At 35.3% G+C, this 19187-nt stretch overlaps 1 protein-coding gene across 2 annotated transcripts in view; it reads right to left on the bottom strand.

Annotated features, from left to right (window-relative positions):
• Positions 1-2949: 2949 nt before the first annotated feature.
• Positions 2950-19187, bottom strand: part of LOC129283358 (uncharacterized) — a 181077-nt gene continuing 164839 nt past the window's right edge. For both annotated transcript variants that reach the window (XM_064113949.1, XM_064113950.1), the window contains exons 91-106: positions 18572-18701; positions 17706-17854; positions 16389-16551; positions 15408-15551; positions 14734-14956; positions 13864-13934; positions 13475-13568; positions 12744-12983; positions 11942-12023; positions 11060-11150; positions 10435-10502; positions 9779-9913; positions 8793-8915; positions 8002-8159; positions 5292-5433; positions 2950-5035 (exon numbers count right to left, since the gene is read on the bottom strand). In XM_064113949.1, the coding sequence (XP_063970019.1) occupies positions 4976-5035; positions 5292-5433; positions 8002-8159; positions 8793-8915; positions 9779-9913; positions 10435-10502; positions 11060-11150; positions 11942-12023; positions 12744-12983; positions 13475-13568; positions 13864-13934; positions 14734-14956; positions 15408-15551; positions 16389-16551; positions 17706-17854; positions 18572-18701 (2073 nt within the window). In that variant the 3' untranslated portion in view covers positions 2950-4975. The remainder of the gene's footprint in view (positions 5036-5291; positions 5434-8001; positions 8160-8792; positions 8916-9778; positions 9914-10434; positions 10503-11059; positions 11151-11941; positions 12024-12743; positions 12984-13474; positions 13569-13863; positions 13935-14733; positions 14957-15407; positions 15552-16388; positions 16552-17705; positions 17855-18571; positions 18702-19187) is intronic.

Raw genomic sequence — 19187 nt, 5'->3', positions numbered from 1 at the left:
AAAAAATTGAATAAACCTAATTTCATGTAATAAAATACAAAAGAACAAGTGGGGATGTGACATCAGCCCACCTAATGAATATTCATGACGACCGTTTTCACAAAATATTGCTAAACTTTAAAATTCAATAACTTTGTTACTTGTTATCCAATTTTGATGAAATTTTCGGCATTTTGCTCAGTGAATTCTACTCTATTCATTAAGCTATAAATACTTTCAGCCCGGACCATCCCTTTAAGTATCGATGACTGTACATGTACATGTACATGATAATATCAGTGTAAAAGGTTTACAGTACATCAGTTGCTTGTACTTTTGTATGATACAGTAGGTCAAAGTGTTAAACATAACTTTGCAGGACCAACAGAAAAAATAAGTTTCAGCTAAAAATTTGCCAGTAGGAAGTTTTGTTATCCTGTCACAATAGCATATTTGTTATTTTGTCACAATTTCATTTTAGTACAATTGAAGTGAAAAAAGAAATTGTAACCCCCCTTAAGGACGTTCCCAGTTATGTTTGTGCGCATCCCTATCTGCGCATATTTTACGCCATGTGCGTCACAATATGTCACAATAAGCTAACAGTTGAGCAACCAGCTACAAGTGTCAGCTGATTTTTCCAATCATCTGCTCTCTAACAACACATCTCATTATGTTATTTTTCAAAGCTATTAATTGAAAACAATTTATGGACCAACTTTTAAATGCCTCAACCTCTTCGGAATACTTTTTTTCTGCAGTGCTGCAAAGTATAATTATGACCTCGAGTTCGTTTAAATGGGATAGTGGTGTAGAATTTTCCCTTCTGAAGATACAAGTCGTTTGATGCATGTTTTGTGTTTTTAAAAGCACATTTTGCTCAAACAAAAGTGCTGATATTTTGAAAACAAGCATCCCCAATGTTAATGTTCACACCTCTTTAGTATACCTTTCCCTACAATGATGCAAAATTTTGTGAAAATGACATGGGTTTTATTAAGTGCAGCAGTTATTGTACCATTCAAATTTGTTATTAATAAATGTTAATTTTTTTAGATATGATTTTGTCGCCTTTCACACCTTATTTTTAAAATTGAAGGTGTTATTAATCATTAAAGAGAAAATGAATAGTAAATAAAATAAAGTTGAAACTTTTGGTCTCAACACAAAGAAAAAATTCGAAGAATTACCTCAAAATTTTCAGCTGCAAACTGCAGCCTTCCTCATTGATGACCAAAGTGACCTGATTTGATCTGGTGACGTAGCAATCGATAATCAGGTCATAGACACTCGGAAGAGTAATATGAGTGGATTTTTTTATCTTAATTGTATAGTTCCGAACTATAATGTAAATTTTGGTGAAATTTAGATGGATTTTGACTGAGTAATAGAGGTTTACACTCCGCAACGTTGTTGTCTAGTGGGGTTTAAAACGCAGAATTATTTTAATTGCGTATTTCTCGAGACCTTGCAATGGGTTAACTTTGAAGCTCGATAGCAAAAAATCAAGCACATGAACCCATGTTAATTTTTACATATTTGGAATAATTAGGTGCTAATGTAACCCTGTGCAAAACTTTGGTGAAAATGACATGGATTTTATTTTAACTGTGGAATGTCCGGAACGTCCTGAAGTCAGTGCTGCTTGATAGTCTATATATTATCGAGTATATTGATGTATTTTTTTAAATCATTACCACCATCCCTACCATTATCGTGACCATGACCGCCACCACCAACATCATCGTCGATCACCATCATCATTACCATCATCTTCATCACCATCACCATCATCATCACCATGATGATCATCATCATCACCATCATCATCATCATCACCATGATGATGATGATCATCACCATCATCTTCATCATGATCATCATCACCATCATCATCATTATCAATAATCATCACCATGATGATGATGACAATCATCATCTTCATCATGATCATCATTATCATCACCATCATCATCAATAATCATCACCATTGTCATCAATATATACTTTTTAATAGTAGTATGTTATTTTTATTCTAATTTCTGGCAAGTGATTTTGTTAATTTTTTTTTTGGGGGGGGGTGGGAGCTACCCAGGTATTTGTTCATAAACTTTTGCATCCACCTCTACATCATGTGTGTTTTTTTTCCAAATATTTTTCAAATGCAAATGAAAAATTAAAATTGAACTTAATATATTACATGTAATTCTGTTTTCTATTTCTTTCTTTTTTTGTTTTCTATTAAGGCTATTCAGTGCATTTCTATAGTCAACCCTCAAGGTGACACAACATTGCGCCTATGACAGTTGGTCCATGGGGGTGTTTAATAAAGCTGTCCGTGAGTGAAGCGCGACTTTAACAACGACTGGTGAACTTTTCTTGTAAATGGTATACCGTACACCAAAATGTTCTCTGGTGATGGTTTAGTGCGTAAGGATCACCAGTCGTTCTTAAAGTTGCTCTTAACTTATGAACAGTTTTATGATAAGGCCCCCATGATTTATTTCGTCCAAGTTATACTGTAGGTTTAGGGTTGCAGTAGAGCTTTATGTTACATTTAGGGTAGGGTATAGTGTTTTATCCAGGGATGAAGTTGGTCTTTCCTTAAGTGTTTGGAATTTGCAGCGGAGCAATTGTTGCCGGAGCAAATGTCATAGATTTTATGTTGAATCAACACAGACATTTTTTTTGTGATGAGCGCTACATGTATGTAAATTTTGTCAATCATGACAAAACCTCATTATTTACATTGATCTATGTGTATCTTTTATTTAAAAATCTCCCTCAATTTACCATAAAGCTTTTGTGATCTTGAATATTCCATGATCATAATTGAAAAAAATACTTTGCAATTTTGTATCAGAATACTCAATTTGGTTTTGCTCATGAAATTTATATATTAATAAGGAATACCCATTTGATTAAACAAGATGACAGTATTCAGAATCCATTCTGACACAGAATACACAAATTAGTATCAAAAAGTTTAAAATCGTCTTCCCCAATATTTATTATAAACTTCTAAATTAAAAGTGTAACGATGTAGAACTTTTAATGAAATCTACCTCTGTAACTTGATGCTTTAGAGCAAAAAGAATTTGGAATGAACATAATATAAAAAATATATAAATGATATTAATTCTGCATAGTCAACAGTATAATTCATATTTTATCAGCATGGAAAGATGTCCAGAGAATATATATTTGGAAGATAATAAATAAATCTTCTTTCTTGCTCAATTTCATTAACAAACATTTCATGCTTGAGACAAAGACACCTTTCCTGAAAAAATCAAAGATAAAACTTTCTGTTACAAATGGATGGTACAATGAGGCACATAAATGCGATGAATGTACATAAACAGACCTGCCAACCTATAACAGTAAAAAGCAGTAATCTAGAAGCTCAAAAAGTCATAATTTTGACATAAAGTTATAATTTCATATGCGCCTCGTGGTATTATCAGTTTCTTTGAAGAGGTAATATACAGAACAGATTCCTTAAAAATAAATGAATCCTCTTTTTTTTTAAGGCTCAGATTCAGAATCATCTCTGGTACTCTCTCTTTTGCGTAAATCCAAGATAATTTGACATGAAAATCGTAATAATTATGCCTTTTCTTAATAGTTGGCAGCTCTGCATAAACATTTTTTCAGTAAAATACTTTAATGCTTCATTTTAAAATATAAATCTATTTTGGTAAATGAACACATTTTCACAAACTAATGGCATATCCATAGGCATCAAGACTCGACTCAAGCATACTTCAGTACATGCACGTACACATATTAATTTAAATATACATGTAATTATCTATTACCATGCATCATACATTGTGTTATTAGTTTGTGATATTGAGCTTGTCATTAACAGACAAACTGAATTAAGTTGATGCTTTGTAAACATATATCATAACAATTTTTCATTTCCTACTAACTGAAATTAATTACCAACAAGAATTATCTATTCACTTCTCTGCATGCAGTATATCTCAGTCTGAATTAGAAGAGAAATTTGGGAAAAGTACTGTTCTTTTAAAAATTCTCAATTTTTCTCAATGGTCGATACTGTTCATTGAACAAGATTAATAACAAAATAAGAAAGATACATGCATGGTATGAAAGGAATGTATTGGACCTTCAAAACAACTAACAATAAAGAAAAAAATAACAGAATAACACATGAATTATCCCTTCACCACATCACAGAAATAAGAACATATAAATACTACATTCTACATATGACTTAAAGAGAAAAGAAAAGAGAATATATAGGTGCATAACATCCAGTACATACACAATATGGACAGGTAAACAAAAATAAATGTGGATACAATAGGAGTATATCAGTATAAAAATGCACAATAGAAGAGTGTTTTGTTGCATTTTGTATTTGTACAAGATAAAAAAAGTAAAAAGATGCAAAAAGGTAGTACACATAACAAAACTGGATGAATATATGCAATGCCCCATTACGACTAACGATTTGTTCCATAGACCAACTTTTAAACATACATGTACATAATGAAAGTATAAATATTTATGCAATTACTAAAAATCACAAAGAAAGAATTAAAATGGAATATTACTCCTTGGAAGAAAGATGGGCAATGAAAGACATTTTGATTCAAATTAATTGACAAATTAAAATATACACGTAATGCTTTTTACATCGCATTCTGATGTAATGTTCAATACAAGATTGATAAAAATTGACATGGAAGACTACTGTTTTTAGGAAAGACAGTAAATGAAAGACATTTCAAATGGCGAAATTCAACAAAAATGTAATGTATAAAGTATCTGTAAAGTGCTTCAAGATGTAATTTCAGTGTATGGATTGCTACACAAAAAACAGAATATTGATATAATTATTTCACATGCTTATTAAGTTTTATTGTATTATATTTCAATGTGTTGCTGGATGCGAGATTGAAGCGATAAAATCCTGTGAAATTTCAGGTTACGTTGTGGAAGCCAGGGCGGTAATGTTACATCATTCAAAACCCTCTTTTATCATTGAGTCCACAGTATGGTGGAGGTAGATGTATTGGTACTGTAAGAGGAATATAACAAAAAGATAAAACAAACACAAGATTATAATAGTTATCTTAACCACCGTCTTAATCATCATAATCATCAACATCATTCTTATTTTCATTGTCATTACCACCACCATCACATCATCATTGTCGCCGTCGTCATCATCATAATCAAATCATCATCCATCGTCATAATCATAGTCATCATAATCATCATCATCATTATCACCATCATTACCACTATCATCATCATCATCAAGAACCCCTTACCAGTGTTTGGACCAAGAGGGCTCTCTGCTCCCTGAGCTTGGCTACCGTACCAGCGACATCGATGTAATCTGAAGCAGAATGTCGGATGGCGTCCATCAGCATGTCAGCAGCGATGAATGTTCCAGTCCTCCCAACACCAGCACTACAATACAACAAACATGAGAAAGAAATAAGAATTGCAAATGAATAATTGAAATGCTTAAGCATTAGCAATTATGAAATCTTTAAAGGTCAAGTCCACCCAAGAAAATTGCTGATTTGAATTGATAGAGAAAAATCAAACAAACATAATGCTGAAAATTTCATTGAAATCGGATGTAAAATAATAAAGTTATGACATTTTTAAGTTTCGCTTATTTTTCACAAAACAGTTAAATGCACAACTCGGCGATATGCAAATGAGAGAGTCGATGATGTCCATCACTCACTATTTCTTTTGTTTTTTATTGTTTGAATAATACAATATTTCAATTTTTACAGATTTGATAATAAGGACCAACTTAACATAACCATAAACTGTTAAAATGATGGGAATTCCACATGTTCAGGGAGAAATAAAACTTCTTTTCACTTGACAAGGAGGAGAAAATTAGAATATTTCATATTTCACACAATAAAATACAAAAGAAATAGTGAGTGGGTGACGTCATCAGTCTGCCAATTTGCATACCGACCAGGATGTGCATATTACTGTTCTGTGATATTAAGCGAAACTTTAAAATGTCATAACTTTCTTATTTTACATCCGATTTTAACGAAATTTTCAGTGTTTTACTTGTTTGATTTTTCTCCTTTTTTTCAAATCAACGTTTTGTTGGGGTGGACTTGTCCTTTAAAAGATTTATATTGTGGCTTCAAACATAAACTACTCTCATAAACTACTCTCAAAGATGTGTGCTGATAAATTCCATAAACTACCAATTCAAAATTTCACGATTTTTGTGCATTACCGACCAATTTGACACCTTATTTCTTCTTGCTTCTAAAGAAAGAGTTGATTCATTCATTAATATTATCTGTGTTTGAATGTATTTTAACTCTTACTATGCACAGGTCTCCTCCTGGCAACATATACATATAATATACATAGATCCAATTGAGCTGCGAATTATGACAAACTGAGACTTAAAAATAAACCATATCGAGTGTAACTGACATTAAGTGCACGTTAAATTAAATGAATAAAGATCTAAATAGACCTTATACATATAACATTATAATCTCATAGCGCCCTCCCTCAGAGGATATAGGAATACACATAAACAGAGTTGTCAGAGATGCGACAGCTACCAATCACCAATGCATGCAAGGCAATGGATTCAGCCACTAAGATGACACAATGACGCCAATGCACAAAGGTCTATTAGATTGGCTGAGAAGCACATGTCTCTGGTTGTTACTATGGCAACAGTCGGAAAACTTGTCTGTGCCATTATTCATAGAAGACTACAAGGAAATGGCTTCAGCCTCTAAGATGACGACAACATGACATCAATGCATAAGGTCTATAGGGATAAAAGTGAAGACAAGGAGGAAGAAATGGAGAAGGGTGTACGAATGGAGGTACTGGGATGGAAGCACTGATGTCAATGCATTAGGTCTATAGGGATAAAAGTGAAGACTAGGAGGAAGAAATGGAGAAGGGTGTACGAATGGAGGTACTGGGATGGAAGCACTGACGTCAATGCATTAGGTCTATAGGGATAAAAGTGAAGACAAGGAGGAAGAAATGGAGAAGGGTGTACGAATGGAGGTACTGGGATGGAAGCACTGATGTCAATGCATTAGGTCTATAGGGATAAAAGTGAAGACTAGGAGGAAGAAATGGAGAAGGGTGTACGAATGGAGGTACTGGGATGGAAGCACTGACGTCAATGCATTAGGTCTATAGGGATAAAAGTGAAGACAAGGAGGAAGAAATGGAGAAGGGTATACGAATGGAAGTACTGGGATGGAAGCACTGATGTCAATGCATTAGGTCTATAGGGATAAAAGTGAAGACAAGGAGGAAGAAATGGAGAAGGGTGTACGAATGGAGGTACTGGGATGGAAGCACTGATATGGAAGTACTGGGATGGAAGCACCGATGTCAATGCGTTAGGTCTATAGGGATAAAAGTGAAGACAAGGAGGAAGAAATGGAGGAGGGTGTACGAATGGAGGTACTGGGATGGAAGCACTGACATCAATGCATTAGGTCTATAGGGATAAAAGTGAAGACAAGGAGGAAGAAATGGAGGAGGGTGTACGAATGGAGGTACTGGGATGGAAGCACTGACATCAATGCATTAGGTCTATAGGGATAAAAGTGAAGACAAGGAGGAAGAAATGGAGAAGGGTATACGAATGGAAGTACTGGGATGGAAGCACAAGGCGACTAGTGAAAACCAGGTGGATTTTTACTAAGATTTAAGTGTGACCTCATGTCACGCTTAAGTTTCTGTTGCGTGCAATATATAACGCATCACCGCATTGGCCAGATCTTATGAGTATTTAATCATATCCACCAATCAGATTATGTGTTAAATAACATGAGCGCATTGTCGTTTAATCACGACTCTAAGTCACACTTAAAAATTTGTGAAACACCCCCTAGTCCTGTAGAGTTTGTACACGTGACTCGGCCCAAGGTCAAGGCCGGCAAAAACTGGCCTTGAGGGGAGAGGCCGCCCTTGTCTCTTTCCCTATGAGGTATCGATGGACAAACGTACCTGCAGTGGACGACGATCGGACCGGGCGGTGCCTCGTCTTCCTGTCTCGTGACCTTGACCTGACGAAGTAGCCTGATAAGAGGGGTGGTGGACACTGGGACGCCATGATCGGTCCAGGCAAGATACTGGTAGTGAGTTACTGTGCGCTCTGAGCCCTCCTGTTGGGAAGGGAGGAATAAGCAAATAGATTGATAAATGGTATATTTATTAAAATTATCCACACTTACAAACTTAAATGCAAGTAAATTGCATAATTAAAAAAACATGAATACAGATTTCATTGATCATATATCAATACAATATCCACAGTTTTTGGACTGCTAACTTTTACCCCTGCTTTAACACAGCTACTCTTATCAGCTCTAGAGCATTCAAGGGACCAGGGCAAAACAAGAGTATAATCTATTATTTGATTGCTGGTGCCAGAGTTTTTAACAGCACACCATGTATCTGGGTGCTTCATGGTTTAGTGTTTCTGACTCTTGCCTTTCAAACTTAGGGTCGTGGGTTCGAATCCAAGCCACTGCATGTTTTCGTTCAGCAATAATTTCATCCATGGTGTGCTGCAATCCACCCAGGTGAGGTAAATGGGTACCTGGTAGGACTATTTCCTTGAATGCAATGAGCGCCATTGAAAAAGTAGAAGCTCGAGCTAAAGCTGAGGTAATAATAGCAACGCTTTGTCTCCTCAGGGCAAAAAGCGCTATATAAATCCAGCTGTTATAATATCTTTGAGGTGAACAGTTCCTGCATCTTTTTCAAATAATGGTGACACTGAGACGATCTCCTACCTTTTCTAAGAGTAACGTGCGTTCGATGAAGTCATCGCTCTGGCTACTTCCGATGAGGGTGACTGTTACGTTGCCATACATTTCGGGTTCTTGTGATGATGGCCAGTAGTGCTCACATTTGGTCTGCAAAATAAAAGCATTTGTAATGATATTGTCGATGATTTTGTTTGTTTGCAGTTTTGTCTAGTGTATTCAGTCAGGTTACTGCCATTATCAAAATTTCTTATCCACAGAGCTGAATCTCTCAGCAAAATGCTGAGAGAGATGAATTGGGCTTTGTCATGAGAATCGCCATCATTGTGATTGTATCTTCCCTTGCATTATTAATCAATATCCACATGAGAATTACCAACAACAGGATTGCCATATCATTATCTTTTTGTATGTAACACCAACATCACCATCATCATCATCATCATGACTACTATCACCATCACCATCTTCATTGATTTTGTTTGTTTGCAGTTTTGTCTAGTGTATTCAGTCAGGTTACTGCCATTATCAAAATTTCTTATCCACAGAGCTGAATCTCTCAGCAAAATGCTGAGAGAGATGAATTGGGCTTTGTCATGAGAATCGCCATCATTGTGATTGTATCTTCCCTTGCATTATTAATCAATATCCACATGAGAATTACCAACAACAGGATTGCCATATCATTATCTTTTTGTATGTAACACCAACATCACCATCATCATCATCATCATGACTACTATCACCATCACCATCTTCATTATAATCATCATCACCATTATCTTCATCATTGCCATCATCTTTATCATCATCATCACAATCATCTTCATCATAATAATAATATCATCATCATCATCAGCCCCACCACCATTATCACCACCACCACCATCATCATCATCATCATCATTATCATCATCACCACCACCACCATCATCATCATCACCATCACCATCATCATCATCATCCTCCCCATCACCACCATCCTCTTCCCATCAATTATGCCATCCTCTTACCTTTCCTCCTTCTACCAATGCTGTCATCATCACAATGGTATTAGACTGATTCTCCCAAACCATCTCCCAGAAGTCACTAATGGTGTTCGGCAAGGGACCTTGTGATGCTATGTACTTCCTGTTTCCCTGTACATCCTAAACATGAAAAGATACAGATCGTAATTATTTGATGGATAATTCACTATTTTAGAGGCGGGAAAAGACTAAAAATTCTCTTCCTGTAAACTACACTTTCACAAGCTTGCATTGATGCTTGTCTTTGCTCTTAAGATTATACTTAAACCAACTGGTTACAGAATTCTGTAATTCCTATAAACTTTCCTGGAACTGATTGTTTCTTTTATCATCGTACAGGTTAAGCATACAAGCCAGGCTTTAATTTAATTATTATTACATTGATAAAAGACTTTTTAAGGTTTTGGTAAAGATACAATATAGTGAATCGCTTCATGTTGTAATGTTTAATCCTGATACTGCATGATTTTATAGCATTCTATTTCCATCTACTAAAATTTTCTTACCTTTTAATGCTTGACATTTCTGATATATTTTTGCCAAACTATCATCCCCAAAAGTAAGGTAACATTTTTTTAGCAAGAAATACAGACGCCCATCTTATACTATGCTTGGGATGGTGTAAGGCTTTTGATATTTACCTGAATGTAACTTGCATTGATGTAATCGTTACCGACGACGCCCTTCAGTTGGACTCTGCTGTAGTCATCTATAGAGATAGAAATGAAATTCAAAGTAATTCAATTCAAATTCAATTTACTTAATTTTAATTCAAATTCAATTCACTTCAATTCATTCCAATTTAGTCCACTTCAATTTACAGCAATTCAGTTTTTTCTATTCAATTCAATTCCATTCACTTCAATTAGCATTTTAAAAATTCACTTTATTTCAATTCAATTCAATCCGACTCACATCAATTCAATTAAATTAAATTGATTTCAATTTAGTACATTTCAATTTACAGCGATTCCATTCACTTCCAATTCAATCAGCATTATTTCAATTCACTTCAGTTCACTTTATATCAATTCAATCAAATGCGCATCAATTATATATTTATATTTTATATTTATTCTTATATATTTTATTCAATTCAATTCCAATTCCGTTGATTCCAATTTTATTCAATTCAATTCAATTCAACTTAAGAAGAAGAAAAAGAAAGAGAGAAGAAATGAGATAATAGATAGAAAGAACGGTGGACAACCTTTTTTTCAACCAAGGTGTGAGGGAAAGGGGGGGGGGGGTCGGATTATAACTTACAAGGCAAGATGTTTCTATAACGATTCTTGTCATTATTTTGTGCCTGTCTAGCGGCAGTCACTGCTCGACTCTTCTCAATGGTTGGCAAGTTCTGAATGAAAAAGAAAAAAGAAAGAAAAGAATATGATATACTCTCAAAATGATTAACTTAAAGAGAGAAAAAAATCATTCATTTTGTTACCTATTATGCATTTTGAGGGTTGACAAGCAGGGGAGTTCCTCGTGAACCGTCCTGTCACGGAATTTCACTCACAAACTTGCTCTGAGCCAATCAGAAACAAGGATTTTAGTAGCTTATAACAAAAGATGGCACTTAAACACTGACTAATCATTTTATGAAATACACCCTAGAAGGCCTTAACTCAAAAACAGAGAGTTTAATCCCACCAAAGCACTCACTTCATTTGGCAGGCGTTTATCTTTATATGCCACTCTCCACCCAGGTACAGTACATGAGTACTTGGTAGGAAAGCATTCCTTGAAAGCTTGATTTCCTGATTAGGAAGCCATGTTAAATCCCAGGGGAGCATTTCATGATATGACTTGTTGGACGCTTTATCTGACAAGTCCTGTTTTATCCAACAGTTACCATACTAACGGTGCTTCTAAGCCAGTCAAAATCAAGGAAAGTTGTCAGATCTGACAACTCGTAGGAGGAAAAATGTTGATGTAATTCTCCCCAAGTGATAATGTTCAGCGCTTAATAGAAACATTAGTATTAAATGCTTTATAAATGCTGGATATTATCATTCATATTATTTCTTTCCTTTACAAAAATTGTTCAGTTACTATTCAATATTGCTGCGCATTATCATTATCATTTATGAATACACAAGCATGTACATTTGAATAAATAAGTCTGAATGAAATGTAAATACTTACATTATATTCATCGCTGAATCCTACGTTATTGTTGGCTGTCATTTTCCTCACATGTGCAGTGAACATGTTCTTTTTGACGGGGCTGTATCAAATATAAAGAGGATACAGAAAAATGGTTTTGTAATAACAGAATATTCTGACTCATTGCTTTTTAAGTCTTAAACTACTTGAACCACATAAGAAAAACAATTTTGTTCACTCTTTTCATATGGTGCCAATGTCATGTACATGTATATGTATTTTTAGCAACTCAATTACTTCGAGAAACATGTACGGTATATGGAAATGAAATCACATTCCATGAGTTCATGAAAAAAATATTTGGTTACCCAATTAACTTAATTTTCCCCCATTCCATTTTGATTTGCCTTTTGATGAGTTATATGTCATTGTCTTTATTTTTCAATTTTCATATATCCTTCTATTCACTTTCTTTTCTTTCCTTCCTTCCTTTCTTCCTTCATTCCTTTTCTTTCTTTCTTTGGATTTTTTTCTTCTTTCTTTCTTTCTTTCCTTCCTTCCTTCTTTCTTTCTTTTCTCTTTTATTGTTACCACTCTTTGGTCATGATATGTGAAGATATATGATGTATACAATGAATATGTTTTGTATCTTATCATGCAATGCAAATTCCACTGAATTCAGCTTGGGCTTTGGGCCATGTGGTTTTCAATAAACACCTCTTCAAATCAAATCAAATTTTCACAACTCTGGTGTCAGCGAATTATAATGTATTCTAATGTAAGCTCTGATTGACTTTAACTTGTAAATACATGTATATATATATTTATATTGGCAGCTTACTTTGTCTTTATTGTCAAAGGCTGGTGTACTTGAGCACTCGTTCCTTCCGCAGATGGGCGTGGTCTGGGTACGGTGGAGTAGTCCGGTATATTTGTGAATGAATGTTCCATCATCTGAGGCTGTTGGAAGGCGTAGGTATTCACTCCATCATCAATCAGCGCTCTCTTCATCTGGCCGTTGCCATAGCCGTTGGTGTATCCGTTGCCATCGTCGTACAGTTCATCTTCTGGTTTCCCGCAGCTGGAAGAGAAAGAAACAAACGTTAAATTATAATAATAATAATTTGCTTTTATATATCGCTTACTACATTCTAACGACGTCTGTAATCGCTTTACAGATATATTATTACCCTGGTCACCAGATCCTGGTATGCCTGCATGTATGCACTTTCTCCACTCCCTGGGGAGCATTCCAACAAGAGTTACCAGACTCAATTGCTAGGCATACTACATAGGCTTTCACATCCTACTGGGTATGCATTTAACACCTGGGTGGAGAGTGGCAAAGTGTCGATTGACGCCTTGCCAAAGGACGCTAGGCCATGGTGGGATTCAAACATACGACCCTCTGATTACAAGGCGAGAGTCAGAACCGCTACACCATGATGCTCTCACAAATCTGGGCATATTCGAAGATACAATGAATTGCTCATGACGGCAATATAGTTCATTATTCATTTTGATCTTCGAAGCTATATATTTGGACTGTATGTTGTGAGAGCAATTACTCACCATCCGAATCCCATAGCCATAAAGATGATGAGGAGGACTACAACGATGACTGCAATTATGATCGCTGGGATGACAAATATTCCTCTATCCGGATCTGAAAATAAATAGTGAATGGAGATAATGAACCTAACTTACTGAACATATATGTAAGGGCTACCTATTCATAAGGTACATCCCAAATTTGTTGGGGGTGGGTTAGAGATATATTGGTAGAGAACTAATGATTTACAATTCCATATTAAATAAATTCAGATTTTCAAATTAATAAAAAGAACATGAAAACAGGAAAGTTATATACAGATAACTTTCTCTTCAAACCGTCCCTCTGTAAAAAACATCATGAAAATGATAGTTATTCATATTTCAGAAATAATTCAAATGTGACATACCTGTTCTTATTGGTGCACTAAATTCTGTCTCTGAGTATTTGCCGTCCACTCCATATGCTCTGATTGCAAATCTGGTGATAAAAAACCCAAATGTTAAAATGTGATAATCAATGCTGAATTCTAATAAAATCTTAAACCTAAGATTTCAATTTTTGTATGCCAGTGGGTATTTCTATGCGAATACTGGTAAATCGAAATCTGATGATGCGTTTTGAGTTGTGACTTATTATAATAGCAGTGATTGTGATGATGGTGCTGATAATTGCAATGATGATTGAAATGATCAAGGCTGTAATGGTAATGATGATGATGTTGGTGGAAGAGGAGGTCATGATGATGATGATGATGATTTTGATGATCATGATCGCAGTGGTGATGACAATGATGATGATGATGATTATGGCGATGTTAGTAATAATGAAGATGATGATTGCAGTGTTTATGATGATGGTAGTGGTATTTATGATAATGATGATGGTCGTAGTGGTGAGGATGATGATGAGAGTGGTGATGACGATTGATGATGTTTATAGTATAGATGATGACAATGATGGTGGTGGTGATGACACTGATGACGATAATGATGGGAGTGGTGAAGACGATGATGGTAGCGGTGAAGATGATGATGATAATGGTTTTGATAATTGTGATGATGATGATTATCAACTTCAATCACAATGTGTCTTTTATTGGTAGTACATTCATAAAAGACCACTCAAAGAAAATCCACTTCTTCACAATCCAGAGAACTGCATCAAAATCTCAGAACTATTTATTACTTTCAAATTTTCCACCTCATGTTCATAGCTCTCCCCCTACCCACTACAGACCAGAGAAAATGTCTAGATACAGCCCCGATTCACTTATTACCTGTAGTAAGTGCCGGGGTAGAGTTCGCCATTGCAATAAGCTGTAAGGTCGTCAGGGTCACAGCTTTCTGACCCAACCGTGAAGGTAGCAGAGCTCGCCCCATCAGCGAAGGGGTTGTAGTCGCTGGGCGTGGTCTGGTAGGCGGGAACAGGGCGTGTCCTCCTGGCTTCAGCCCAGGTAGGGACCGATGTGACCTGACGTTTGGCAGTGGTAATCAGGTTAGCTGCAGAAGAAGAGGACAGTGATCAGTTAGAAACATATTTCTTGGCCCCATCTCACAAAAGAGTGTGAATATGAAGAGTTTTTATCATTGTTCACTCACAAGGAATGTTTTACATATGGTTTGTCCAACTCTCAATTCTTCTAAATATAATAATAAACTACAGCTTCTAAATATGTATTCAAAAATTATTTTGTATATTATTTTGTATTAATGTGTTTAATGCTTGCTTCATCATGCATCTTTGGATCACTAATATGTATAATCTGTATGTTTTAAATGTTGGGATCGATAATCTGTACGGCTAGTTGGTGTTTTCTGTTGGCCCCTCATTTTCAAAAGTATGTTGTGAAAATGTTTTGTTTTTATATTCCATGTATATTTATGATGTTTTTAGGCATAATGTATTATTAAACTGCATTAAAATTGAATTGATACAATTGATGCTACTTACAGCTATCTTCTAGTTCCTTGACGATGACTGCGAAGAACGCGATACGCCCAAACCTTGCGTCAAATCTGTTGAGGAAGGAGATTGTGATGCGTGAACCTCGGGAGACCATCTGAGGAATTCCCTCACGGGGTGGATCAGGTGGAGCTGAACAAACAAACCAGAAAGTAAAAAATTGTTTAAAGATAAATACAAGTTGAGAACAATCAAAAGATGAGTTACATGTAGAACACAGGGCTTTCTTGTAGGACAGTGTATTAAAACAACAATCAAGCAACCCTGTATAAAAAAAGACTTGATTAAAAAAAATCAATCAAGAAATGAATAAATATATAAAACAGAAATCATTCCATCGATCGATCAGTCAATTAATCACTCACTAACTAACTAAATAATAAATTAACTAAAAATAAATCCAATAAAATGATGAAAAATATGTGCAAAATTATTCTGGTTTAAAATGTGTAATAGCTGAAAAAAAGGACAAAATAAGCATGGTATTCTAAGCAATAATAATTAATTCACTGTCCCACATGTCCTAATCTGTGTTGGTGATCTTCAGTGTGACCATTTTACAGCTCAGATTTCATAATTTCACAGGTTTGTATAATCTTTCTATACATGTATATACCATGAGACACAAAGATATACACACCTAGATCCAATGACTGATAATGTACTTATTCTACTGTACATTGAATATTGTATGAAAACTGAAACTTTAAATTACTTAGGGGTACTGTAAGAAATACACATGTAATTGGAATTGATTGCAATCGCAATTGCAAACCTGAAATTAATGGAACAATTTTAGCTATAGCAAACCATAATTTCTGTTGCAAGCAGCATACCTACAATCACCAGGGAGGCAAAGGAGTTTAAGATCTGAAATTGAATAAGAAATTTCTTGTAATGCCCACCCCTGTCATCCCACCCCTAATACTGTCATCAATGATTAATATTAGTAGTTATTTATTTTTTTACCTGTTTCGGCAAACAAGGTCCTCGTGCTGGTCCGGGGATTACCAGATGCAACCTGATTGGTTGCGTACACCGAGAAAACATAATAATATCCTGGAGTCAAGTCTACCACTTCTTGCAAGTAATCAGAGACTCCTTCCGCAGCGTTAATGGTGAAAGTTTCAGTCTGTGTTAAGAGCGAAAGAAAAATGTGATTGGTACCTCTTGTTTGAAGACTTAAGGTATATTATTCGCACATAGTAAATATAAAATATGCCCAGCCAAGCAGAAAATTATACCTAGGTCACTTTATATTTACTTAAACCTTCTGGAACGAACGAATAAGTCCATAAAATGTGCTTGTCTACTCCCCCCATCTGGAACCTCCTTGTATAAAATTGCCTCTGTTTTCTTGCTCATATTAAAATGGTTATTTTTTGCTCACAAATTAATATGGCTTCAGCAGTTCATGAAGCAAACCAATAATGGAGAAATAAAAAGGTAAGGTTGGACGTACAAAGAAGTGGATTATTTCATGGAATCGCCCAAAAGCAACAAAAAGGGGGGTGCCGTGGTCTTGTGGTTAGGACTCTTGTCTTTCAATCTTAGGGACATGACTTTGATTCCTAGTCATGGCGTACTTTCCTTTAGCAGGAAATTATCCACATTAAGCTGCACTCGACCCAGGTGAGGTAAATGGGTACCGGCAGGAAGTTGTTCCCCAAACAAGCTGTGCACACCGGAATCAGTAGACTAGCTTAGTCGGGGTAATATAGGAGTGCCTTGAGCACCGGGACAAGGTGGATATGTGCACTATATAAATCCTATACTATTATTATTATTCAATTATGTTTTGCTTTTGGTAATCAACTCATTCTCATATTGCTAAATCTATGAAAGTTGTCATGTACACCCACTGGCCCGTATTCTGAAGTCGGGTTTAACTTAGACCATGGTCTAACTCTGTGCAAATATTATGGGAAGCCAAAAGTGTCAACATTTTTATTAAGTTGTATGTTTCTTATGTTAACTGTGCTCTTTCCTGATTCACCAATGGTAAAGACAATCATCTATTTATATTTCCTAGACAATTATGATTTGAGAGCCAAATGAGCTGAAATATGATATCTCTACTGTTAGTGATTTATGTAACAATTGGCTATCCATACTTAAACCACAAATTTAAACCCGAGTTTAAGATAAACCCGACTTCAGAATACGGCCACCTCTGTTTACAAATTTGCTTCATGTGCACCTTATCTAAACTCCTAGGTGCGTCAAAACAACATTAGCACCATGAATGTCAGGCGCTAAAAGATGAGGTTCAAGTTCAAATCTTACCGGTGTGAGGGTTCCATCGTCAGATGACCTAAAGACACCAAGGGTGTAGTTTGCGATGACACCGTTTGGACGCAGCGGAGTTGACCAACTGGCCATTGCATTGACATTACCGGTCTTGCTGACAGATAGGGAAGTGACCTCGCTGGGATCTGGGAAGATTGGAAAGAAGAATATTGGATTTTTAATAATAATAATAATATTCATTCATTCATTCATTCATTCATTCATTCATTCATTCATTCAGTCAGTCAGTCAGTCAGTCAGTCAGTCAGTCAGTCAGTCAGTCAGTCAGTCAGTCAGTCAGTCAGTCAGTCAGTCAGTCAGTCAGACAGTCAGTCAGTCAGTCAGTCAGTCAGTCAGTCAGTCAGTCAGTCAGTCAGTCAGTCAGTCAGTCAGTCAGTCAGTCAGTCAGTCAGTCAGTCAGTCAGGCAATCGATCGATCAATCAATCAATCAATCAATCAATCAATCAATCAGTCAGTCAATCAATCAATCAATCAATCAATCAATCAATCAATCAATCAATCAATCAATCAATCAATCAATCAATCAATCAGTCAATCAATCAATCAATCAATCAATCAGTCAATCAGTCAATCAACCAATCAATCAATCAATCATTCATTTATTCATTTATTTATTCATTATTCATTTATTTATTACTTATCTATTTATTCAATTTTATTCAAAAACAATGTACTGGTAATCTTTTCAATGTCATAAGTTCTGTTTTACAAAAAGAGCCCTGTAAACATACCATCATGCAATGATTCTACAAAAGAAATAAATTACAATTGTATAAAGCAAATACAATTGATAAGGGTGAAGAACTAGTACTTGTACTGCTGTCCCAATCTTTAAACTTACTGGTTGGTAGTGTTAACACTGGTAGAGCGTTCACAGGGTCGCTAGGAACGTCAAAGAAAACTGCTTGGAGTACAGCAAAATACGATGTGAACGGGGCCAAACTTTCCTCGGTATAACTGAAACCTTGGACCTGTAAGATTGATAAAAATATTGAAACCCTTAGATAACTTCAAAATTACTCTTAAGAGTTACTTATTTAACACTAAGATTATTTGCCAGGGAACTTGGTGTCCAATATTGAACTGTGTGTACATGTTCCCTCTTGTTTCCAATCTATTTTTTTCTAACTTTATAATTTTAGCACATAGGGAAATGCAATCTGCTATGTGTGATGTGCTAGAAAATAAAAATATCAGCTTATTATCATTATTATAATTGCTTTGATCATTATTGTCATCATTATTCATTATTATTATCATAATCATCATTGTTATTATTATCATTCTTCATATTACCATCATCATCATTGTTATTATCATCATTATTATTATTATTATTCATATTATCATCATCATCATTATCATTATTATCATCATTATTATTATTATCATCATTATTCATTATTATTATCATAATCATCATTGTTATTATTATCATTCTTCATATCATCATCATC

Source organism: Lytechinus pictus, chromosome 19, assembly GCF_037042905.1.
Source record: "Lytechinus pictus isolate F3 Inbred chromosome 19, Lp3.0, whole genome shotgun sequence".
NCBI classification, from domain to species: Eukaryota; Metazoa; Echinodermata; class Echinoidea; order Temnopleuroida; family Toxopneustidae; genus Lytechinus; species Lytechinus pictus.
This window is presented reverse-complemented; position numbering and strand designations above follow the sequence as displayed.